This window comes from Miniopterus schreibersii (genome assembly GCF_964146895.1).
Source record: "Miniopterus schreibersii genome assembly, chromosome: 8".
Classification (NCBI taxonomy): Eukaryota; Metazoa; Chordata; class Mammalia; order Chiroptera; family Miniopteridae; genus Miniopterus; species Miniopterus schreibersii.
In genome coordinates, this window is record NC_138109.1 from 1,043,970 (window position 1) to 1,068,931 (window position 24,962).

At 61.2% G+C, this 24,962-nt stretch overlaps 1 protein-coding gene across 1 annotated transcript; it reads right to left on the reverse strand.

The window, feature by feature from the left end:
• Positions 1-1,381: 1,381 nt before the first annotated feature.
• MMEL1 (membrane metalloendopeptidase like 1) lies at positions 1,382-23,431 on the reverse strand (the record flags this gene model as incomplete). The annotated part of the gene is made up of 21 exons (XM_081144335.1): positions 22,080-23,431; positions 15,330-15,386; positions 14,146-14,307; positions 13,875-13,955; positions 11,959-12,054; positions 11,347-11,465; positions 10,778-10,843; positions 9,639-9,773; positions 9,449-9,538; positions 7,229-7,365; positions 6,771-6,864; positions 6,244-6,372; positions 5,680-5,778; positions 5,137-5,220; positions 4,634-4,737; positions 4,299-4,357; positions 3,719-3,838; positions 2,818-2,951; positions 2,677-2,742; positions 2,066-2,161; positions 1,382-1,633 (listed from the first exon to the last, which is right to left on the reverse strand). Exons 1-21 carry the CDS (start codon positions 22,231-22,233, stop codon positions 1,382-1,384), a joined length of 2,334 nt encoding a protein of 777 aa, XP_081000461.1. The 5' UTR covers positions 22,234-23,431.
• Positions 23,432-24,962: the final 1,531 nt, after the last annotated feature.

Consider the following 24,962-nt stretch of genomic DNA (forward strand, 5'->3'; position numbering starts at 1 on the left):
TCTTCACCCACTCAGAGCCTGTGTCCTCAGGGCCAACGGGGCAGTCATGGGTCCCTGCAGCCTCCCTGGAGAGCTCAGGGCTTTGGCACATGAGTGCCGGGGGTCTGAAGACGGGTCCAGGGTGTGGGTGACGAGGGTGGGGCTGGGCTCCACGGGATCAGGAGGGAGCAGGAGGTGGGATGAGGGCTCCCGCGGGGTGGGAGCTAAATGGGTCTCCTGGGAGGAGATGGTCTCCGTGCCACCACGGGAGTTGGGAGGACGGTCAGAGACTTTGGGAGAGCGGGCTAGTCTGCCCAGAGCACCTTCACTGATATGAGAATTAGTCCCTCGCCCTTGCTGGGGGTGGGGGTTGTCTTGGCCCATCAGGCCCTTCCGGCTACCCCAACACCTTTTCTAAGGGGTGCAGCAGCTCTTCCAACCTCACAGGCCCAGAGCCCAGCTCCCACCCCCACCTCCTGGGGTGCTCTCTGGACTGAGTGGGTTCGGGGTCAGACGACCTTCTCGGTAGCTCCCTGTACCCCCCTGGTCTGGGCCTTGATGACCACAGCGGCCTCCTAGCTGGCCATGCTGCTGACCCCCACATCCCCTGCTGGATCCAGTCCCCGTCTCCCTCAGTGGGCATCTAAAAGCTCAGGGCAGGGGAAGGTGTCCTCCCGGGGCACGTCTCCGGTGGCTTCCAGGTCCAGCTTCTGGCCTGTGGCCCTGGGGTCCCCACGAGCCACCTCTGACCTCGGCTCCTTCCTGTTAGTAGCTCTCCACCTGGATGGGTGGTCCCTGAGGGCCAGGAGCCATCATTTCAGGGGGAATCCTGATCACTGCCCAGGGCGGCTTATCCGGGACACCGCTCCCTCCCCAGGGTGCCCTGCTGTTTCCTCACTTGGCTGTGGTGTTGCCCAAGGCCAGCAGTGGTCAGCATGAGCGGCAGAAGCCGATGCAGTGGGTGGACAGAGCCGGCGCTTACCCTCCTGGCACTGCCCCTCCCGCACACCCACCGGGCCCAGAAAGACAAGGGAGCCGACTTCTTTGAAGCGTTTACTTAGCTCAGGTCTGAAGCTCGCGGACACCCAGCGAGGACACCTGGCGAGGGCACCTGGCGAGGGCACCTGGCGAGGGCACCTGGCGAGGGCACCTGGCGAGGGCAGGCTTTGCAGCGGGCAGAAGGCGGCTGAGTGCGTCGAGGAGGCTGCGATGGGGAGGCCGCGCCAGGCCCGCCTCACCCTCGGGACCCCGGGCGGGGCCCCTGCTCCAGGTGGGCACAGAGGCCCTGCCAGGTGCGGCTCGGGCGCGGGGCGCAGGCGGGTCCCGCCGGCCGCTGCGTCTCCGGCGGCCCGGACGCCTCGGGGCGCGGGTGGGCGTGGGCAGTGCTGGGTCTCGGCCTCGGCTACCAGACGCGGCAGCGCACCTCTGGGTGCATGGCGGTGCCCGGGGCGCAGTGGAAGGCGTCGGAGAAGGCCGCCAGGTTCTGCAGCGAGCCCAGCACCCTGCGGGCAGACGGACGGGCGGCGGGCTGAGCGGCTGGCGGGGGGCGCGGGCGCGGGGCCGCGGGGACCACTTGCCTGTACTTGAGGGGGCTGTGGACGTCCGTCTTGATGGACTGGACGGCGAACTCGGGCCGGTAGGACCCGCACCACACCTGTGGGGCACGAGGGGCGTGGCTTCGGGCCTGGGGCGGGGCCTGGGGAGGGGGCGGGCCTCGGGGTGGGCCGGGGTGCGCGGGACCGAGCGGGGCGGGAGGGCGGTCTCCTTTCTCTCGGGCGCCCGCCGGCCTCAGGCGGCACCTCTGGGTGCGGGAGGGAAGCCGGCGGCCGCCTCTGCCCCCTGCCCCCTGCCCGCTGCCCCCTCCTCCAGGAAGCCGGCCAGGCTGTCGGCTCTGCCCCTGCCCGCTGCCCCCTCCTCCAGGAAGCCGGCCAGGCTGTCGGCTCTGCCCCTGCCCGCTGCCCCCCTCCTCCTGGAAGCCGGCCAGGCTGTCGGTTCTGGTTCTGCCCGGCTCGCCCGGCCCAGGAGGCACCGCACGGGGGGGGGGGGGGGGGAGCCGGGGCGGGGGCGGGGTACCCATGGCCCCCACCTGGGCGTAGTTGATGAAGAATATCTGGTCGGAGGTCAGCTCCAGTCCTGGCAGGTGCTGGTCCTTGCCCCCATCGGCTACCCACTTCAGGTAAGCCTGCGGGCACCAAGCGGGCACTGGGCCCCAGCCTGCCCTCCTCCCTCCTGGGGACGCACCGCCCCTGCCAGAGAGGAGGTCTCTGCCTCCCTTTGGGGGCCCTGCCTCTGCAGCCTAGGGACCCCCCTTGAGCACCCAGGGAAGGCGCTCGCCACCTTCACAACTCGGTGGCCAGCTGGACACGGACACAGGCTGGGCTCGCGCGAGGTTCCCTGCCCGGGCGGCATCCACAGGGTCCCCACCCCCAGCGTGCGCTCCTGACGCCCAGTGCCCGGGGACTGCGGGTACAGGGCTGAGCGATGACTGGCACTGTCTACTTGGAGCTGGACAGTGCCCCGCCTCCCCCCACCCCTCCAAGCACAGAGGCCTTGGCTGAGGTCAAGGTAAAGTGTGTGTGTGGGGGAGCAGCCAGGGGGCTGTCACCTGCCCACGGCCGGGCAGGGTCCCCCAGGGCACGGCTGCCTCCCAGCGGGCAGCAGCGAAGGGTGCGGGCCACCTGGGCCTCTGGGACCCACCTTGTACGCCTGCCGTATCCCGCCGTTGTCAGCGATGTTCTCCCCGAGCGTGCTGAAGCCGTTCACCTGCGCACAGAGACGCGATGGGCAGGGGGCTGCCCGGCCGCCCCCCACAGGCCCGGGCGCCCCGCGGCCGCTCACGTTCTGCTGCTCCGCCAGGTCCCAGGAGTAGTTGCCGTACTGGTAGACCATGCACTCGGACTGCTCCCTGAAGTGCTGCGCCGAGAAGTTGCTCCACCAGTCCAGCATGTTGCCGTTCTCGTCGAAGTTCCGGCCTGCGGGCGAGCGGCGGGCAGAGTGGGCCGTCTGTGCGGCCCGCGGGCCGAGCTCAAGCTTGCGAGCAGGGGGTGGCCCGTGCCACCCTGGACGGTGGGGCCTGGTCTCAGGTCGCAGGGCCCAGAGACACTGCGGTTCCATGACCCTCCCTGCTGTGAACCCAGGTGACAGTGGGCGTGGTGCTGGGACGGGGCTGCCCTGGGAAGGCGCCCATGGTCCAGCTCTGGGTGGACCAGCCTCCCCGGGCTGCAGCTGCAGTCCCTGTGCCTGGTCACAGGCCCCTAGACCCAGGCAGGGCGGCCCCGCCCGGGAGGGAGGTCAGAGTGTTTGGTCAGCACAGCCCAGGGCGGGAGGCTGCGGGCTGCCCTGGAATGACCCCGCGCTGGGCTCAGAGCGTGAAGGTGCACTGGGCTGTGTAGCTGTCCCCGGGTCACAGGCCCAGGGAGGGGAGGGGCCTGTTCATGAGGTAGAGTCAGGACCAGGCCCTCAAACCCTGTCCCCTCTCCTCCATCCCTCTGTCCAGGGGCCAACCCTGTGATTCAAGACCTGCTCTGCCACTGTGTCTCCCCTGGCAAGGGGGCCTGGCAAGTCTTTTCCATGTCGCGGGCCTCAGTGTCCCTGCCTAATCACAAAGGGGTTGGATGGACAGCCCCGGGGCCCCTTCCCAGCAGCCTGACTTGGCCCTCAGGCCCCTTCGGGGCTGCTGCTCAGTGGAGGGGGGTCTGTGGCTTGGAGGTGCAGCTCTGACCAAACAGCAGCCTCCTACCGTTGTCGTCAAAGCCATGGGTGATCTCGTGTCCAATCACCATCCCAATGCCCCCGAAGTTCAGGGCCTGCGGCTGCTCCTTGCTGAAGAAGGGGGGCTGGAGGATCCCAGCGGGGAACACTGCCCCAGGGCGGCATTGGGGGGGACAGAGAATAAGCCGTGAGTGAGCCCACCTTGTGCCGGGCCCTCTGGGGGTCCTGCCTGTTAATCCCATAGACCGGGCCCGGGAGATTGGGACCCCCCCATTTTACAAATGAGAAAGCCAAGGCTCAGAGCTGAGGGGACCGGGTAGGGGGTGGCAGGTCCAGGAACCCAGGTCCAGGTTCCTTTTTATGCTGCGTCCCAGGAAAGGGTCTGCTGCTCTGCCCCCTAAAACCCTCCCAGTGCTGATCACAGACACAGCGAAACCGCCCCTTGGGCTGGACAGGGTGAAGTTCCTACAGGTGGCAGAGGTGGTACCTTTTCCCCTTTCGAGAACGGGCTGGGGGTGCCCGCAGGGGAAGGGTGGGCCGCTCAGGCTCCCCTCTGGCATCAGAGGGATGAGTGCGGGTAGGTGGGCAGGAGGGCGGGGGGAGCGTACCAATCTGGTTCCGGTTTGGAGAGTAGAACGCATTGACCACAGCGGCCCCGATGATCCAGCTGGGATAAGTGAGCGGGTCACCTGTAGTCCCTGTCTCCAGGGACCCTCCTGTGGGCCACCTACTGGGCTGGCCAGGGCGCACCCTGAGGGCCCATGCCACAGCGGCCATGCCATGGGACCAGCACTGCCAACAGCAGGGGCAGGGTCCCGGCCAGTCCAGACAGCTGGCTCCTCCCCCGGCCTCCCTGAAAGCTGGGTGGCTCTGAGACAGACCCAGCTGCCTTCCCCGGCTGGCCTGTGTCCCGTCCTGGCCCCCACGTGCTGTCCCCACTCACAGGTTCTGGTCCACCTTCTTCCGCAGCCTCTTGAGACTCCGCTGGGCGACAGCCTTGAGGTTCTGCAGGCCGTTCTCAAAGTACAGGTGCTCCGAGAAGTTCAGCTACAGGAGAGGAGCTGTCACTGCCAGCGAGCGGGCGGGGGGACGGAAGGTCAAGGGCGGCTGGGGACTGGCCTTGGGACTCCCCGGGCAGTCCTGTGTGTGGCTAACAGGTGCTGGGTGCAGAGGGATGATGGGTGGGGGGTGGGCAACCCTGGCTCTGCATGTTTATGTGTCTTCGAGAAGGTTCCTTTGTCCCCTGGGGCCTCAGTTTCCCCATCGGTAACCGTAATGCTAGAGCGTCCACAGCACATGGAGAGGTGGGTAAGTCATCGACAGAGCCCTGCCTTCCCACCCCAGGTAATCAGGGGCCGGCCCATGGTCCACAGGGGCCGGTCCAGGGCCAGATGGGGCTGGGCGAGGAGACAGGTGGGGCCCTCGAGGGCCGGGCTAGGGGCGCACGTTGGAGTACTCCTTGTCCAGGTGTTTGTTCCTCTCATCCAGAATGTAGTCGGGGTACCCGATCTGCACCTTGATGTTCATTGCCTGGAGAGGAGAGGCCCGGTCCATGCCCGCCCACCACGGGCATCCTGGCTATGCCCCCCCAGCAGGTAGTGGGCTGTGAGGAGGTTAGTGGAGGGACTGTGGAAGGGCTGGGCCCCAGGCCAAACGTTGCCTCGGACATCCGGCCAGGGGTCCCATGGGGTGGGGCCCGGTGGTGCTGCTGGGCTGCTGTCTCACTGGCCCAGAGGGGCTCCTGGAGGGCCTGGCGTCACTTCTGGGCACCCTGCTCCCCGGCCCCTTGTCCTCTGCACCCATTCCCAGGGCGCTGGCGGGTCTCCCAGGCTCGGCTTCCGGTCCTGTCTCTGCCCACAGTCCCCTGCCGAGCCAGCCACCCCAGCTTCGATGTCCGCACTCTAAAGCGAATGTGAGAGTGATGGCCACGTGCCCCCGCCCTGGGGCCGCCGGGAAGCCCTACGCTCGGCATTCCAGCCACCTGCCCACCTTCTCCTGGGCCTTCTTCTTGGACACCTCGTCCATCCAGCTCAGCTCGTCCAGGGTCTCCACGAACACGGCCCTCACCTTGTCGATGAGCTCTTTGACCTGGGGAGCCAGGGCCCACGTGCCCGGGTGACCAGCCGTGGGGTCTCGGCAGGGGCCTGGTCTAAAGCCCCTGCACTGTGGGGATGGCCCTCCTGGGACAGGGTCCTACAGCTGTCTCTGTCGTAGGGGGACCTAGGGCCTCCCACCCCCAGACATACACCTGAACCCTTTCCCAGGCAGCCTGCAGGGCCAACGCCTGGCTGGGGCACAGGCCCCGACGGGCAATGCTTCCCCCTTGGGGAAGGCCGCCAGGGCAAATGTGGGCTCCCAACACCCCCTCCGTCCCCACTGAAAACACCCACACTGCTGGGGGCGGGGGGGTGGGGGGCACAGGGCCTCCTCTCTGGGAGCTCTGGGTCCCAGTACCGGGTGGTGGCGACGGGACCTGCCCCCAACCCTCATAGGCCTGTGTCCCTGCGTGGGCTGCACAGAGTCCCCTGACCGGAGCCGGGTGCCGGCACCCACCAGCGTCTTGCTGTCCCTGGAGAAGGCCTTCTTGACGTAGAGGGAGCCCACGGCGCTCTCCATGTTGCTGTTGACGTAGCTGACGCACTCCCGCCAGCGCACCTCCTCCACTGTCTTGCCGTACAGCACCTGGTGGCCGTTCGTCCACTCATGACCTTGTCCACTCACGGACTCCACGGCATCTGCCAACCTTTACCGCCCCGTCCTAGGCTCCAGGGTGCCCGGGGGTCGGTGGGCGACAAGGGATGAGCTCAGAGACTCGCCTTTGAATGTGGGCGCAGGCGTGGGGAGAGCAGAGTGTGCAGCTTGGAGGGGGCGCTCGAACCCAGGCAGGGAGGGGGGATGGGGGCCCAACCCAGCCCCACGCTCCTCCTGCTTCCCTGTCCTTGTCGCCCTGGGCTCCTGGATGGCTCTGACCCCGGGACCTCAGTGCCGGGCCCCCAGCAGGTGCTCAGCATCACAAACAGACCGAAGGAACGGCGGCTGGCTCGGGGCCGGGCCGGGCCGGGGCCCTGGGTCTCACGCACCTTGCGGTAGTTTGCACGGGCGTCCTTGAACCGCTGGCTCAGGCTGCTGATGCGATCCTGCACCAGGCGCCAGACCAGGTAGTTCTGTATGGTCCTGCGGGCGGCAGCGGAGCGTGGACAGGACGGGTGAGGGGTGTTTGCTCAGGGAGGGGTATTGGTTCTGGGTCCTTGGCCAGCAGGTTGTTCCCCAGGCAGGCAGTTCGGGGTGGTCGGGAAAACCTCCCAAACAGCCCCCCAGACACAGCCTGTCCACCCTGGGTGCCTGAAGGCCTCAGGAGGGGTCCAGAGCTCCGATGGAAGGCGCCATGGACCATCAGCATTTACCCCCCACTGCCTGGGCCCTCAGGCCTCAGAGTGAATGCTGGGGGGGGGGTGTCTCCCTAGAGGAGGAGCTGGTGGGGAGGGGACAGAGCCCGGGCAAAGATTCGGAGGCCTCCCGGGACGCCCTTGGGCTGCACCTGGCCGAGAAGACGCTGATGATGTTTTCGAGCTTCTGGAGGTAGGGGATGCCGTAGACCACCACCTCTTCATCCGGCAGCATCTCGATGTTGACGGAGGACAGAACAGATTGTATGAAGAGCGTCCAGTTGAATCCCTGGGCGGGGGGATGGGAGGGAGGGGGGGGAGGTGGGCACAGCGCCTGGGCGCCCGACACCCAGCCCCACCGGGCATATCCCAGACATAAGAGGGAAGGTGCCGATCATGGGAGTGAGGGGAAAGCACGAGGCGACATCGCGGCAGAGCCTGCAGGCTGTGGAAAGGGCACGAGGCTACGCCGGTGTGTTTGCAAACTTAAGCATAACGGAAAGATCCTGGAAAAACACGGCTTAGCAAATATGACCAAAGAAGAAATGGAAAATACAAGTAGTGTCGTGCGTCATGCACCGGGCGCCCCGTGAGGCCGGCGCTAGGCTGGGCGTCGGCTCTGTAAGACGAGGGAATGACACGGAGTCAGGAGGGCTTGGGAGGGGAGAAATGACACTGCCGGTCTTCACCCCGGCCAGTTTGGCGCAGTGGTTAGAGCGTCGGCCCACAGACGGAAGGGTCCCAGGTTCGAGTTCAGCCAAGGACGTACCTCGGTTGCAGGCCCGATCCCCAGCCCTGGTTGGGGTGCGTGTGGAAGGCAACCAGTCGATGTCTCTTTCACATCAATGCCTCCCTCTCTCTCTCTCTCTCTCTCTCTCTCTCTCTCCGCCTTCCATGCTCTCTGAAAAGCAATGGAAAAAATATCCTTGGGTAACAATTAAGAAAAAATTAAAAACAAAAAAACTGTCACGCTTCACCAAGAACGTGAATTTCTGTGCATAAAACATAAAATCAATGAATATCTACAAGGTGTTAGAGCCAATCCGTGCATCGAGTGAAAGTGCTGTATGCAACGTCCGTGTTTCTGTATATTCCAGCCACAAAGAAGATACATTACAAACGGTACCGTTGACAATCATATAAAAAACGAACTGGGGGCAAATCTCACGAAAGGTGTGGGAGGCGCTGAAAGAGAAAACTACAAAACCTGCGGAGAGAAATGACAGAAAACGCGAACCTACGGAAACATACATCTGGTTCCTGGGTCGCAAGACCCGACAGGAAAGAAGGTGTCAGTTTTCCCCAAATTCACATTTAGATTCAAAGCAACCCCCCTCAAAATCTCCGCAGGCTCGTGTGTGGAGTTGGCCCGCTGACTCTGGGTTTTGTAAGAAAATGCGAAGGACCCAGAATACTGGAGATGACCGGGAGGACAGAGCCGCGAGACTCTCGCTGTCCTATGAGAATTGCCCCAGATCCGCAGCCGTGGGGCGGTGGGTGGTCGGCATGTGGCAGAGGCCCGTGGAACAGAGAGTGAGGACCCACACGCAGGTGCACACTCACCACAAGCCACACAGACTCGATTTTAAGCAGGGGGGCCATGCAGGGAGGGGTTCTGTTCAATAAATGGTGCTGGGTCACCCGGGCATTGGGACGGGAGGCAATGACGTCTACAGGGCTCTCGGTAAAAAAATAAACTAAAGGCTGATTGTGGACCTAAACCACCTTGGATGGGGGGGGACAGATTTCTCGCAGAACCACGACCCTAGCCATGAGGAAAGGTGGATCGTCTGTGATAAGTGGACCAATGGGACTATTTTAAACTTCTGACCATGGGTCTGCTCCAACCTGGTCGCTCTGACTTTGGCCCCATCTGCACCCACACCCTCCTCCCTCCGCCCAGGCAGCAGCTGGCAGGGCTAGACGCCTGTTCCCGCCCCTCCTCCTGCAGGAACAACCCCTCAGGGCTCAGCCGCCCCTCCTGAGGTCTGGCCGGGGCTGAGGGTGGGGCAGGACTGTGGGGAGTTGTGTTGGGGGCCAGAGCAGGACGGGGTGGGGGTCTCCCCAACTCAGCAACCCCTCCCAGCCTGTTTCCTGCTCAGGAAACTGGGGTTATCACAGCAGCCAGCTGGTGAGTACAGTGGCCCCCCTGTTCCCAAACAGCCCAGTGGACACCGGTTGTCCCAGTGGGAAAATGTCCCTGTTTCGGTGACCAGTTCCTGGGCCCCCTGCTCAGGGTTGGGAGGAGTCCTGAGGCTTCAATGAGAGAGGCAGGAAACAGGGAGGGCTGGGGTCAGGGTCTGTCCCCTGGGCAGTCTCCTCCCACCCAGGCTGGCACCACATGGTCCCCCTCCCCCACCACGTGGACTTACATTCAGACCAAACTTGGTCTGGAGCTCCTGCACCCCCATCCTGTGGTACAGGGTAGTGACGTCATGCCTCTCCTCCTGAGGGGCTGTGGCCTGCATCGGGGTGGGGGTGGGTGCCGGGCAGTGAGAAGGGGGTGGTGGCCAGGGCCCAGGTGTGCCCTCCCCCATCTTCCACCTGCGGGCTTGGCCTCACGTTTGCCAGCTGCATCTCCAGCTTCAGCACCTGCACCATGTCCTCCTGCACCAGGTGGCTGTTCCTGGGGAGGTTCATGTCCCCCCGCAGCATCGTGGCCACCGACACCATGAACTGCAGGTAGGCATCACGCACCTGGGCCAAAGGATGCAGGATGGGGTCGGGCCACCTGGCCACCTTGGCCCCCATGGAGCTCTCTGTGGGGTGGGGGTGGGTGTATGACACGGAGCAGGTCCCCAGGGTGCTTGTCTGCCCTCCTGGGCCAGCAAGTTACAGCAGGTCCCAAGGAGCACCACAGATGGTCAGGCCCTCAGCTGTAGCTCACACTCCACAATATGCCTGCCCAGGGGTGGACATGCCTGCTTCCCAGACCTGATCCTGGGCCACAGGACCTGGCCAGGCCCAGACAGCTCAGGGCTGGGAGCCCCATCCTGTCCCTTCCAGCTTGCCCCTGTCCCTGAGCTTCCACGGGACACAGGGGCCTATTCTGCTGGGCTGCCTGGCTGGCACTCTGCAGGTGTTCAGGAAAGGTCCAGGGCCATGCAGGGCTGTTGGGTGCCAGGGTTAAGAGTGGGCTGCCCTAGCCAGGCTGCCTAGCCAGGAGATCAGGAATTGGGCCCTGAGGACGTGTGCCCTGCCTAAACCCTAGCTTGCGGCCCCTCTGCCTGCTGTGGGTCACTCACACCTCCTGCCCTTCCTTCCCGCCTCTCCCTGCCCCCGGCTGGCCCTGGTCCTGCCCCTCTGCCACTGTTTGGCTCTTTGGATCCTGTGGGTGGGGGAGCAGCGTGGCCAAGGGAGCATCCTGGGGTCTGAGCCTGCATTCAGGTCTCTATGGGCCCCTTGCAGGAAACTAGTGGTGTGATGGGTGTGCCCCTGGAGGCTGCTGGGCTGAGCTGGGCTTATCCCCAAGGGTTTAGGGACACTCCCTATGAAGGTGACAAAGCTCGTCCCCAGCCCACAGCTCCAGGCTCCACCCACTCACGTGCTCACAAAAGCTAGCTGTGGGGGAAAGGGCTAAGTGGACAGGGGACACCCAGGGGAGCTGGGCCCCAGGTGGGCCCTGAAGGGACGGGAGGAGGGGCCCAGATGCGAGGGGCCTGCAGTAAGGGCCCTGGGCACGAGGCCTGGCCCGGACTCACCTTCTGGTTGCTGTGCTCCTGGAAATAGTACTCGCGGGATGGCATGCCCAAGGTGGGCTGGTCTATCTGGAGACACAGAGGGTGTGAACCAGGGCCAGGTGCCGGGGGTCCCCACAGCCTGGCCGAGGCAGGCAGCAGCCCTCTCCTCTACCCCAGGAGCCAGAATGGGGACCATGGGGGTGCATGCAGGTGCCCTGGTGCCTGAGCCCTGCTCGCTGAGCAACAGGCGGAGGGCTCCCAGGCTGGACTGCGGGGTGTCTAAGGATTGCACGGGCTCTTTTTGGCCTCTGGCTGTGGCTTCTTAAGGTCAGGCTCCCTGCCCAGGTGCCAAATGGCTGAACAGCTGGTCCTGAGACCCAGCTCAGCTCGTGGGCCTCTGATTAGGATTTGGGTCATTGGCAGCCAGTCCCCCAAACCGAGAGCGGAGACCAGAGCAGAGCCCTGGGGACACACCCGGGGCCCAGCTGCTGGTATGGCCCTGCCCCTGGCCGTCTCCCTGTGCTGCGAGAGCCCCAGCCAGGCATGGGGACCCCCCGCCCGCCGGCCCCCAGGTCCCGTATGGTCCGTACATAGATGATGTGCCTGCTGGAGTTCTGGTCGTCATTCCAGATGAAGAGGTCGATGAGGATGCGCTTGTTGAACTCAGAGTTCAGCACCGCCAGCTGCCGCTCCAGCTGCCAGCTGTGGCCTGGGGAATCAGTGCCCCACGCTGGAGACAGTTGGGGCCCTGAGATCCCAGCCCAGCTCCTTGTCACACCGTGGACCCTGGCCTCCTAAGTCCAGACCTCGAGGGACAGGTAGGGGACCCCTGCACGGCTCACCTGTGGGTCTCAGGGGCTGGGAGACATGGGAGACACACTTCCCCATAGTCCACAGGGCACCACAGGGCCCCAGGAGCAGTGTGTGCTGGGGGCTGCCAGCCCTGCGTGTGCCCCATGCCTGCCCCCCAACCTGGGCTGAACCAGAGTGCAGAGGGCAGAGCCCACGTCCAGAGCTGGGAGCCCTGGGTCCCCAGGCCTTGGCCTAGAAGACAAGTCTTTCTTAGGGATCTGGAAGGGATGCCCCTCTTCAGAGCTGGAAGGGACCAGCCACAGGGAGCCTTCCCACCTCTGGTGCAAAGTCCCCAGCCCCAGGCTCAGGGTCCCCCTGTCTGTGCAAGCTGCCCCAGGCCCTGGCCTTACCTACAGTGTCGTTCCAACTGTCCACAGCCACCGGCCAGCCTCCTACCACCTCTAAGATGTCCAGCAGGGGCTTAGAGTCTCGCTTCTCGATTATGCCTGGGAGGGGAAGGGGAGGGTGGTCTCTCACCCAGACACTGGCGGGTGAAAGACCATGTCACACAGACCCCGGGGATGCTGCACGTCCAGCGCAAAGCTCGGCCTTCCTGTCAGGCTGCAGCTCGAGACACAGAAGGGCCTGGAAGTAGCAGGAACGGGATGCAGGTGTGAAAGGGGCTTGGGGTGGATAACCATACAGGTGCCACCAAAGAGGCCAGAGGGAGGACAGGCCTGGGGGCTGCAAGCAGGCCAGCGACTGTGGGGGAGCCAGTCGGAGGGGGGACCTGTGGCCAGGAGTGGGCGGGGCTCAGAGCTGCCCCAGGTACACTGGGTGCGGGGTGGGGTAGGGTGGCGGGGACCAGCCCAGGGCAGCAGTGGTTTGGCCAGGAGCTTGGAAGAACTTGGCTCCTCTGAGGACATGGGGCGAAGTGGGGATATGCATGTGGAAATAAAGGGAGGCTTGTCAAGTGGGCAGGGGAGGGGAGGGGGAGAGCCCTGTGGGGGGAAAGGGCCTGGGGAGCTTGGGGGCACTGACACCATGCAGCAGGGTGTCCGTGGGGTGGGTTAGGGGCCCCCTGGCTCCTCTGGCTGGTCCTGTTTTGAAAGTGGGGGCTGAAGCGAGGGATGGAGCCCTGTGTCTGGGGCCCATTGGTACAGGTCAGTGTGTGGTTGCCGGGGCTGGGTCCCCGAGGCGATGGACTGGCTTCCTGGTCCAAGTTGGGTTTTTATATATGGTCTGGCCATTGTCCTTTTGTATGTTTGGTCTCGGGCCAGAAGTTCTGCGCAAGTGGGAAGACAGGAAGTCTCCACTGGGCGGGGACTGGCCGGACTGGACGAATGGCCTTTCAGTTGCCATGGGGAGGCGAGGAGATGAGCCTGGGCCTGTGCAAGCACAGCCATGCAGCCAGGGTCTCTGTGAGCCTGTCAGGTATATGAGAAACCAGCCCTGCCCTCCAGGAGACCCCTGAACAACTGCAGGCCTTGAACCTGGGCACCAAGCGGGGAAGCTGGCCCCCAGAGCCTCTGCCCTTCAGGCTGGGTTTGCAAGCCCCCGAGCAGGGACTTAGGTGTCCTGAGTATGTAAGTCCTCTAACAGAAAGGGAAGCACTGGGAAATCCCACAGCACCCCCACAACACAGACACACAGACACACGAGTACACATATATAAACACACAGGCATATACACACACAGGCATGCATGTATGTATACACATATACCTACACAGACACACATAGACGTGTACACACAGAGACAAACACATATCTATAAACATGCATGCACACACATGTAACACACATGCACATGCATATACACAAACACACACATATACACACATACATATATAGATATACGCATGCACACACACATACACAATAGGCATATACATGCACAAGTACACATATACACACACATATGTACACATACACATATACACGTGTACATATACATAAACACATACATATAGAGATATACATATATATATATACACATACACATACACACATGCACACACATGCTTTTCCTGGGGCTCCCAGCCAGGCCTCTCACTGTCTTCCTCTTGTCTGAACAGAGTGTGGCCTGTGCTGGGGTCGGGGTGTGAGGGGGTCACGGGCAGCTGGCCGTAAGCCCGGTCCCCACGGGGAGCCTGGACTCAGTGGCCAGGTGGGGGCCCAGCGCACAGCCCTTCTGGCCTGCGTCCCGAGTGGCACCCACCCCACCGTGCACACTGCAGCGGCTGGGGGCCCGGAGCTGAAGTGGGTCCCGGCAGGGGCAGCCCCCCCCGCTTGCCCCGTTCCTGCCGGGGCGGCCCCCGCTCACTCTCGTTCATGCAGGAGCGGTACAGCGTCTTCGCCTTCTGCACAGCCGGCCGGTCCTTGGCGGTGGAATTCTCCAGCACCCCTGCGGCCAGGAGGAAGCCAGACAGAGGCTGAGGCGGCTGCTGAGGGGCCAGGTCAAAGGTCCCCCCACTTCTACCACATTCAGGGACAGGCCTTTATCCCGGGGGTCCCTTCTCCCCTGTCCACTGGACGGAGGGCTCAGCGGCTGTCCCGGGGCCCCGCTTTGACCTTGGGCAGGCCGGCCAGCTCACTTTTGAGGATGACCTCCAGCTCGTCCCGCAGGATGTCAAAGACGCTGTAGCGGGAGCTGGTCTCGGGGACCACGTGGCGTCGCAGCCAGCCTCCACACGCGTACTGGTAGAAGTCGTCACACGGGTCCTTGGACTCGTCCATGTTGTGGAGGATCCTGGCGGCTGCTCGGCCCCAGGAGGTGGAGAGGAAAGGGGGGCGCGATTGTGAGCCCCCGGGGGGCTGTCCAGACTCAGCTGTGTGCCCTTAGGAGCGTTAGTCACCCTCTCTGAGCCTCGGCGACGTTGGAAACGGGACTCAACTTCTAGAACCACCACATATCAGCCACATGACCTTGAACCCCCGTGACCTCTCTGATCCCTCCATTCCCTGACCTTGAATTTTGGGAAGGCAGCCGTCTGACGAGGGGGTGACAGACAGACTGCAGGCTGACAGGGTGCTGGGCTGGCGGCCAGGTGTCCTCAGGATGCGAGGAGGGGCGGCCCTCACCCACCACTGTGTGTGTGTGTGTGTGTGCATGTATATGCGTGTGCATGTATATGTGTGTGCATGCATGTGCGCACATGTATATGTGTGTATGTATATGCGTGTGCATGTATGTGTGTGTTGTTTTCTGTGAGAGGAGATAGCTTTGCCCCCGGAACCCCACGTGTGCAGGGTCAGTGGGGCCCCGCTCCTGGCTGCCCCGTCAGCAGAGGTGGCCGGGTTGGGCCCCTCCAGGACCCGCCGTTGGTTGGGCCCCCGAGAGGAGCAGCAGCTGGAGCCCTCCCGACCCCAGCGATTCCACTAGTGATTCCTCACACCGTTTTCACTGGTGTTTATCTGCAACTAGCAGCACCTGACCCCCAGTTTTAAGACCAATTCCTGGGAGAAAACGTGATTGAGGGTGTACGTTCGTGTGGCTTTTCTTTCCGTAAATGCAAAGAATTGCCCCTCGAGTCCCGTGAGGCCAGGGGCCTGAGCGGGAGGGGGGGCGCTGCCGGGACGGGGCGCGGGGAGGTGAGAAGGGGGAGCAGAACCAGCTTCCTCGGCCCAACACGGAGTCCCATCGCTGGGCCCATGTGTACCCTCGGCCCAGTGCCAGTCTCCAGGCTGCCTCCCTGGCCTGAGCAGGGCCTGTGCCAGCGTCACCGGCAGCCCCCGCCCCCCGCGGGCCGGGGCAGGAGGCGTGGGGGAAGGGGCTTACCTGCTATCACGCAGCCGGCGCTGGTGCACGCCTGGTCCTTCTGGGGCTCTTCGACGGCTGCGGGCAAGGAGCAGTGTGAGCCCTGAGGCCGGGAGGGCGCGGGCGGGAGTGGGTGGGGCGCAGGTGGGCAGGCCGGCCTGGGACCCTGAGGCGTGTTCGGAGGGCAGCCCCGGGTCCTCCCGAGGGCCCAGGCCTGAGGCCTTGAGTGAGGGTGAGTCATTCTGGCTCGACCACCCCCGTGCGAGCGCCAGGCCCGCCCGGCGTGTCTGGGGGAAGGCAAGGCTACCTCGGGGCTTTCGCTTTACAGTGATCTCTTCCCGGCAGGAGGAAAGCTGGCCCGTGAGGAGCGGCAGCTGCTTCCCTGGGGAGAGACACAGCGCTCAGCCCTGGCCTCCAGCCACGGCTCCTGGCACCTCGGGGACTCCTCGGGAGAGCGCTGGCATCCTCCTGCCGTGCCAGGGTCCCGGGTGCTCGGGGCTCCCCGTGTGGGGCTGGGGCCCTCCCCTCTGTAGTGAGGGCCGATCACCAGGGGACCAACACACAGGGGCCCCGGCAGAACTCATCTCTGAGCCGAGGGGTACGGGGCTCCCTGGGATCCCCCATCTGCTGGGGCTCAGAGGGTTCCTGAGGCAGGGGCTCCTCTTCCCCAGAGAAGCCTCTCACTTTTCCTTCTACCTCGTGGCCCTGAGCCACCCCACGCAAGGTGGGCAGCTCCGGGGTCCTGCCGAGGCAGGAACAGCAGGCTCGTCTAGGGAAAAGCGTGTCCCGTGGAGGGAACACTGTCAGACCCGTCGGCCACCCTCAGCTCCAGTCCCTCCACCTTTGCTGTCTGTTGAAGGTGCAGACCCGCCCGCCCGCCATCCCTCCTACATGGGGGCACTGCCTGCTGGGCGTCGGGATCTTCTGGGGTGGGCGGTCATCTCTACCTGGAGCGGGGAGAGGGAGGAGGGGCGAGGTGCAGGGGCAGGGGAGTCAGGTCAGGGGCCTGGCCACCTTCAGATCTCGCTGTGGCTGAACATCCCCCCCGAGAGGCCATGGAGACCTGACACGCAGGAGGGAACGGGGCCTGTCCAGTCAGGGCTGTGGGCAGGGCCGGGCCCTGGCTCAGCCCCAGTCACAGAGTCTTCAGGGGGCGTGGGCGGCCCTGGGAATCACGGGTATTCCCTGCTGTCCTGGCTGTTCGAGGAAAAGTTTACGAAAAGGGATGGGGGTGGGGGGGGTGACTCTCCTCCTGTTGGCCGATGCTCTTTCCACCTGTCACCTGCTCACCCGCTAATCTGACATTTGTTGGTTATTGTAAGACAGGCTGTGCTGGGCCCTGGAGGTTCCCGTATGAGCCTGACCCGGGCCTTGCCCTCAAGAAGCCCCCAGGGCAGTGGAAGTGGCAGAGGGTGTTGAGTGACACAGATATGGAGGCAGGTCTGAGCTTCAGAGAGGAGAGGATGGCCTGGTAACAGGTGCTGAGTCCCGGCTGCCTCGTGGTCAACCCAGCAGCAATGAGCACATGTAGCACTCAGGTCTTTTTTTTTTTTTTTTTTTTTTAATATATTTTTATTGATTTCAGAGAGAGGAAGGGAGCGGGAGAGAGAGAGAGAGAAACATCAATGATGAGAGTCATTGATGGGCTGCCTCCTGCACGCCCCCTGCTGGGCATCGAGCCCGAAACCTGGGCCTGTGCCCGGACCGGGAATCGAACCCTGATCTCCCGGATCCTAGGTTGATGCTCAACCACTGAGCCAGGCCCAGCCGGGCACCCAGGTCTTTATTCCTAACACTGTGATGCAATAAAAGGAGCCAGGGGACCCGTCTGGCGTGGCTCAGCCGCGACCATCGACCTAGGATCCAGGAGATCGCAGTTTGATTCTGGGTCAGGGCACAGGCCCGCGTTGTGGGCTCAATGCCCAGCAGGGGGCAGTCAATTGGTGACTCATCATTGATGTTTCTCTCTCTCTCCCCCTCTCCCTTCCTCTCTCTGAAATCAATAAAGATATATTTAAAAAAAAAAAAAAAAAGGAGCCGGGGTCCTTGGAGAGATGATTGATTCTATACCTGGGGCAGGAATTATCCAAGATGAGCCGGGAACACTCTATAGGGCCAGGAAGTAAGAAAACGCTACTCGTCAAAGACGAAATACCCGCGATGACCCAGGTATGCCAATGGGCATAGAAGCCAAATGCAGGGCCCCCAGTGGCCACAGTCAGAACAGTCTGAGCAAGAAAAGAAAGTCGTATGGGACTCTAACTCAAAGTACAAAATAAATATGCCCACCCTGACATAAATAAATCATTGACTAAAAATGGGGAGAACAGACAAGTCTCCCGTCCAGAAGGATTCCAGATACCCCAGGTAGACGCCCCACCTCTACGCATGACTCCCCCACCCTTACGTAGAGCAGCACCCGGTGACTGCCTTCTAAGAGGACAGCGTGGACAGGAAGGGTCAGCAGTAAGTTTACAGGGTCAAAACCCTGACAAACGCTGCCTCAAGCCAAGCGACCAAGGTCAACATCAGCGGTGATAAGCGCGTGGCAGGATGTGTCCACCAAAAAAAAAAAGTCTGAGAAACCATCACCGTCAAGAGGACCCTAAGCAGATTTGACAACTAACTGTAATGTGGGGTCCTAAAGGAGACTGGATGCTGGGACCCAAAAGGACATGAGGTAAAAAACTGAGGAACGGGCTTAGTTAAAAGTAGCGTATTAATATTGGTTTATTACTTGCAACAAATGCATCACACTAATGTAAGGTGTTAACGGCAGGACACTCACGTGGCCTGCATGGGAACTCCATTCTATCTTTGCAGTAATTCTGCAAACCTAAAACTGTTCCAAAATTTTTTAAAAACTAGTTTTCAAACAACAAAGGATGTGAGGCCTGTGGGACAACAGTAAATGGCCCGACATATGTGTAACGGGAGGAGAGACGACATGGGTCAGCGCAATCTTTGAAGAGCTGGAGGCCACAGATTTTTCAAAACTCACGAAAGACATGAATCTACAGATCCAAGAAGTGCCATATGTCTCAGGCAGGACAAATACAAAGAGATCCACACACACAGCAGCACCACAGTCAAAATACGGAGGGAGGAGAAAGAAACAGAAATTCTTAAGAGCAGTCAGAGGAAAGAAGACATCACATCCAGCAGAACAACCGTAAGCGTGATGGTTGGCTTCTCATCACCTGGGGCAGAGCTCTGGGCTATTTCAGGTTAGACGCTGCCAGGGCTTTTTCACTGAAGCTTGTAATTAACCTGTTATAGGAAATAGTGACCTGTAACTACCTGCACAACGTTAAAAGCTGCTCACTTCTAAATAATTGTTTGGGAAAAAAGATCATAAGACGTGCCATTGTGAATGGACTTACATCTAGAGTCATTAACGGCAAGTGTCTTTTTGGAACTAGTAGTACCTTGTACTCAGGTCGCACAATGACCTAAAATATGTTTTACAGGCATAAGGTGGACATCTGAGATGGACAAAGACAGGCTTGTAATCAAATAATTTGACAGAAAGAAAGCTCTGTAAACAAGGTAGCTATTAAGGAAAAGAAAACCAAATAATAACAAAAAAGGAAATCCAACTATTCTTCAAAGTCCAACTATTCTTCATAGCTCTGTTGTAAAAAAAATACTTAATGGAAATACTCTAAATGATGACTGTGGATTTATCCAAAAGCAGCGATATACCTGGATTGGGTGGGTGGGGGCCAGGGAGGCTGAAGGAGCTAAATCTGCCTTCCAATCAGGATGTCAATAACAATATTGATAATGGGCCAGTGACAACATCTGATATTTTATTATTAAATCTGATCATAAACAGCATGGTAGACATTTTTCTAAATCATTATTTAGAAAATATATTAAATCATTGTATTAAAATGTATTAAAACGTATTAAATCATTGATCCCTCAAGTGCGCCTCTAACATTGTACTATGTCATGCTCCATTATGCAGATGAGGAAACCGAGGCACAGAGGTACAAAGGAAGCCTCCCAGGGTCACACAGCTGGGATGTGGGGAGCTGGCCTGCCCGTCAGGCTGTCGGATGTATTCGCTGGGGTGTTAGCCACAACCTTGTGCCTCTCAGGACCTGACATCGATAATACAGAGAGGCCTCAAAGTCTAGGTTGAAAATATGAGAAGACCCTCCAGTCCAGGGGTTGGCAATCTTTCTCTGTAAAGGGCCAGATAGGAAGTATTTTAGGGCCACATAGAGACTGTTTCACCTATTCTCTTAGCTCTGGTAGCATGAAAGCATCCACAGATAATATGTAAATGAATGGTGCAGCTGTGTTCCAATAAAACTTTATTTACAAAAACAGGCAGTGGGCCACAGTGTCCTAGTGTCTGCCCAAGACAGCAAATGTGGTACCTTCTGAGGATCACAATTCCAGGGTGGGCAGAAGTGCCAGTGTGGACGGTATTTCCCACTGCAATTTTAATAAGAACATTTGATTTTTCTGAAAAGGGTTTATCCATAACTTTAAAAATCACAAACATTTAAAAAAAAAAAATCTAAGCTAACCATGGAAAAGATAGAAATATAAAACTTCCAAGCCAGGTGAGGGAAAATGGACTGAAAAATAAGAGCTCAATAGAAAATAAGGGAAGAAAAGAGAAAAAAGAGCTGTAGGGAGCATCAAAGAACACAACAGGGAAAACGTAATTTCAGGCCTCACAGTAAATGCAAATGGACTAAATCTTCCAGGTAACAGACAGAGACCAACGCCAGTTACACGCTGTTGGGTGAGATACATCTAAGACTAAAGACACAAAGTTTCAGTAAAAAGATTGAAAAGAACAGATGAAGCGAACGCTAAGGAGCATTTACCTACGGTGCTCTCATCAGACAAAGGAGGGCTGAAAACAACAGAATTAAAGGCCAAAAGCACCGTTAAGAGAGAAAGGGTCAGTATGTAATTACATGGATTGGAAGGCAGACCAATTTTAAATTTGTATTCACATGACCATGCAGCCTTGCAGCAGGTAAATTGATACTTGACTTAACTACAAGGGAAATCGATGGTTCTCTAGGGCAGTATTTTAACACACACACCTTTCAATAATGGAAAGATCAAGAAAGTGAAAAAGGCGAGCATATAGAGGATTCACCTGGTGGATACATTTGTATCTACACTGTATCCGTATCTGCATCTGTTTCCATTTTCGTCCAACAGTGATTGGCTGTATTCCATAGCACACACGAATTATTTATAAAACTGACCGGGTGCTAGCCCTCTAGCCAGCCTCAGCAAGTAGGAGAGAATCAATAGCCCATAAATCATGGTTTCTGACAACAAAGCAATTTAGTTAGAAACCAATTAAAAAAAAAGCCAACTAAAAAAATCTCTATCCATCTGGAAATTAAAAAAAAAGTTTTTCTAAATAACCCATGAAGCAATAAAAAAAAAAACATAGCGAAAATGAAAAAAATACTTAGAAATAAAAAAATAACACTGCATATAAACCCTTGCACCAGCTCAACTTGGTCTTTTCTGGGGGTGGGGGCCCAAGGGTCCTGACTGTGGGGCCCTGGCAGAGACTGGGCAGGGAGGGTCCCTCTTGTTGGGGTGGGCTTTGCCGCTCTTCACTACCCAGGAGAAGACAGGCCCCCTTGCACCCCACAGGTGGGGTGGGGGGTTCAGCCTTGTTCCTTGGAAATCTCTAAGCCAGGTGTTTGCAGGCTGGGGAGCTCCGAACAGAGGTGCTCTGGGTTTGGCTGCCCAGGACTCTGTGCAGTGAGCAACCTTTCCCTGTCCCCCCTGTTCCATGTCCATGGAGTTGGCTGTGCCCATCTCCCCTGGCAGGAGACCAAGAGGGGCCAGAGAGCACAACAGCTGGCACCTGGTCAGGCCCGGAGCAGCCCTGGTGGGGATGCCTGTAGGCTGGGCCCATTTCTGGGTCACAGAAGCAGCCTTACCCAGGGATGGATGGATGGATGGATGGATGGATGGATGGATGGATGGATGGATGGATGGTCCTACTGCCACCGTAGATGGGCACGGGGCTCGGGCGGGGAGGGAGCATTCCAGTACAAAGGCTGAGGGGTCAGCGCTTTTCCTACAGATTCCCCTGAGCCCGTGGGAGGAGCTCACAGCACCTGCCAGCAGGTGCACACCTGATGTGCATGCTCCCCCCCCCCCAAGGGTGCCTCAGGGCTGCCTGGTGCTCAGGTGCATGCCCGTGAGCCCCCCACCTTGCCCCGGACCTGAGGGGGGGACAGCTCCGGCCCCTCCACGTGGTCTGGGAGGGGACAGGGGCGGGGACTGCCGGCAGTGCCGCTGCGCCGCCGTCTCCCCGGGGCCCCAGGCCGGCGCCTCCCACCACCTGGCAGTGACACAGCCTGTCTGGGAAGCCAGGGCCCCCGCGACCCGGGCCTTCCCGGGGCCGGGGCGGCACCGCGGCGGGTCCTTCTGCGGGGTGGCCGCGGAGGCGCCAGGAGGCGCTCGGGCTCCCGCTGCCGGCCGCGCCCGGAGGGCCGGGGGCGCGCGAGGGGCGGGGCCGGGTCCGCGCATCTCCGGCCCCGAGAGGCCCGCGGGCGCTGCGCCCGCAGACCCGCCGCGCTCCCGCCCCGCGCCCGGGCGGCGCCGCCTGGAGGGGCCGGGCCCGCAGGTCAGTGACCTCCCGCGGCGCCCGCAGCCCCCGGAGCCCCGCGCAGCCCCCGCCCGCGCCCCGGGGTGGGCGGCGCGCGGACCCCCGGAGGGCGCGCGGCCGGGCGGGGCGGGGCGGGGCGGGGGCGGGCCCGCACTCACCTCTGCTGTGGGCGTAGAGGAGGCCCAGGGCCACCAGGGCGCCGGTCACCAGGACCAGCAGGAGCAGCAGCCCCCACTCCAGGAAGCCTGGGCGCTTCTGCCGGGACCGGCCCGCCGTCTCCACCGTCCCCGCGGAGCCTTCCAGCTTCCCCATCGCGGAGTCTCTGGACACGAAGGGTGCGCGGCTGAGCAACCCCAGGCCCAGGGCAGGGGTGCGTCCGGCCCGGGCAGGGGAAACGTGCTCTGGAGCCTCCGAGGCCCTGCCCGAGGCTGGACGAGCCTGACGCTGGCCGGGAGCCGGTGCCAGGGCCTCTCCGGGCGCTCAGGACCCTCTCCATCGCCAAGTCCACTCCCCGGCTCTTGAAACCTGTGTCTCAGGGCCGGAGTCTCGGAGGGCCCGGGGCCCCGGAGTGTGGGAGGCCCAGCCCGCTGACCCCGGTGACCGTCTCGTCTGGAGGCTGGCCTCTCCAAGCCCAGGGCCGACGGGAGGTGGTCTGGGGGCCGCTGTGCTCACAGCCGGGGGTCCACGTGCCACGTCCAGGAGGCCGGCTCCGGGGTTGGGGGGTGGCTGCAGAGGAGCCTGCCTGGGCCCACTCACACCCACTCTCACACCCACAGGCACATTCAGGTTCACACATGTGAGTGTGCACGTGAGTGTGCACACGTGCTCCGTGTACATGTGAGTGTGCATGTAAGCATGTGCATGCATGTGCACACCTGCATGTGTCATGCACCTGCGCGAGCATGCATGTGTGTGAACACATGTGCACATGCACACGTGCCTGTTTGTGCGTCTGCACCTCCTCTGCTGTACTTGGAGCTCTGTGCCCAAAGCTGCACGGGCACCTGGGGAGCGGCTGGCACTGCCTCACTCAGGACGAACACATACCTGAAGCCTGCGCCGGTGCCCAGCCTATGTGGGGCGAGGCCGAAGTCTGGGAGAAGCCTGGGAACACTGACCAGTCCTGCCCTGGGCAGAAGCGTCCGGCCGCTCAGACCACCAGGGCTGGGTTAGATGTTCCTACCTGCCAACGCAGGGGCCGCCTGAGTTCTGTCCCGACTCGGGCATCATGTGCCACCTGCCACCTGCCCCAGCTTGAGAGGAGAGGCCAGGCCTGCTCTGATCTCGGGACCCTCCGGAGTCCCCGTCATCTCTCACCTGCCCCCTGCCATCCTCCCTGCCCCAGATCCCCGCTGGCCGCCCTTTGCCCCTGAGAATCCCTGCTCAAGTCACCCCCAGCAAGGCCTCCCCGGGGTCCCATTCAACGCTGCCAGCCCAGCACCCCCGGCACTCCAGACTTATTTCTGTTTTACCACCAGACATAGAGCCCTTATTTTTATGTCCATTTCCATCTCCCTGTCGGGAACGGCAGCTCCAAGGGCAGGGGACGTTTTCCCTGGGTCCCCAGCCCCCCCCCCAGGCATCAGTTAGCATTCACTGAATGAATGAGTGAATGAATGGAGAATGAATGGTGACTGGATGAATGGCGAATGAATGAATGAGTGAACTGGGTGGGACAGCTCCGGGCCCTGGCTCAGCGTCTGTGGCTCTGGCTTCACCAGCGTCACCTTTTGGCACCAGGACTAGTGAGTTCCCCGGCTCATCCAGCTACTCCACTTCCTTTGCCCTGCTCATTCCAGGGACCCAGGCACGAGGAAAGCCGTCCAGTCAAGGGCGGGCCAAAGCCAGGCTTTCTGCTAGAGACCCAGAGGGCTGCCGGGGCCCCGCTGGGCAGCGAGGTCTCACCTGTGGCCTCTCCAGGCTATTGCGGCCGCAGGACGGGGGTACCTGGGAGCTGCCTGCCCAGGTACAGGCTACGCTGCACATAAAAGGCCCCGCCTGCCCCCTGGGGAATGGGCTGGGTGCTGGAGGGTGTTTTCGGGGCGCTGCCCAGGAAGGCTGGCCAGGCTCGCAGCCCCTCCATCAGCCTACCTTCAGGTCACTCAGGAATGGCCGTCGCCCGTGGACAGGTCTGGACGGTAGGGTCGCGATGCCTAGGGTTATGGCGAGCAGGGCCGGGCGGAGGGGCTCCCGAGCAGGGCCTGTGGCTTCCGAGCCCCCTTTGTGATGCGGTGGGTTCCCTGGGCGGGGTTCCCGGGAGGCGCTGACCCTTCTGGTCCTAGCGAGTTCTGTCTAGGTTGGGTGCGGGGGAGGGGGCAGTTCCTGGGGCGCCCGGCTCCCTGCTGAGTGCGCCCCTTCTAGAGCCTCCGGCCCTGCCTCTTGGCTCTCTCCTCCTTTGCTCCTTGACCCCCCCATCCAAAGGGGCTGCAGGGACAGCTGGAAAGGGAGCCAGACCCTTTCCCACGCTGGCCAGAGAGGTCGAGAGGTCAGGACCAGGGCACCGGCTGGCAGTGGGCTCCTTTCCCTTCAGTCTCCAGGGAGGGTCCTGGGGGCCTCGCCAAGTGTAGGGGAGGTGGGGAGGGGCTCGGGCTTGGCAGGGACCCCAGTGCTTCGGAGGGTGACTCAGCCGCCCCAGCCCCGGGGGCTCTGAGCAGGCCCCGGTCAGAACTCAGACGGGCCTTCTTCAGGCCTGACAGGAGAAAAGGGAACAGGGTGGTCCGACTCTGCCCTGGGTCTCTGTCATCGAGCCACCAACTGAGTCCCAACAACTGGAGCCTGAGTCCCCTCCCTTATAAGGTTTGTCAGGGAGTCGGCGGAGAAAACGGAGGCACAGTGCCAGGCACAGAGGTGTGGTCAGGAAACACCTGCCAGGGGGCTCGGGGCGCCGGCAGACAGCCTGCGGGAGAGGCCGGGTCATTTCTGAGCCCTGCAGGTACTGCTTCTAGGATCCCAGTTAAAACTCTGACTCCCGTTCCATAATTAACACCTTCAAACTAATTACCAATTTTTTTTGGGGGGGGGGGGAGAGAAACATCGATTTA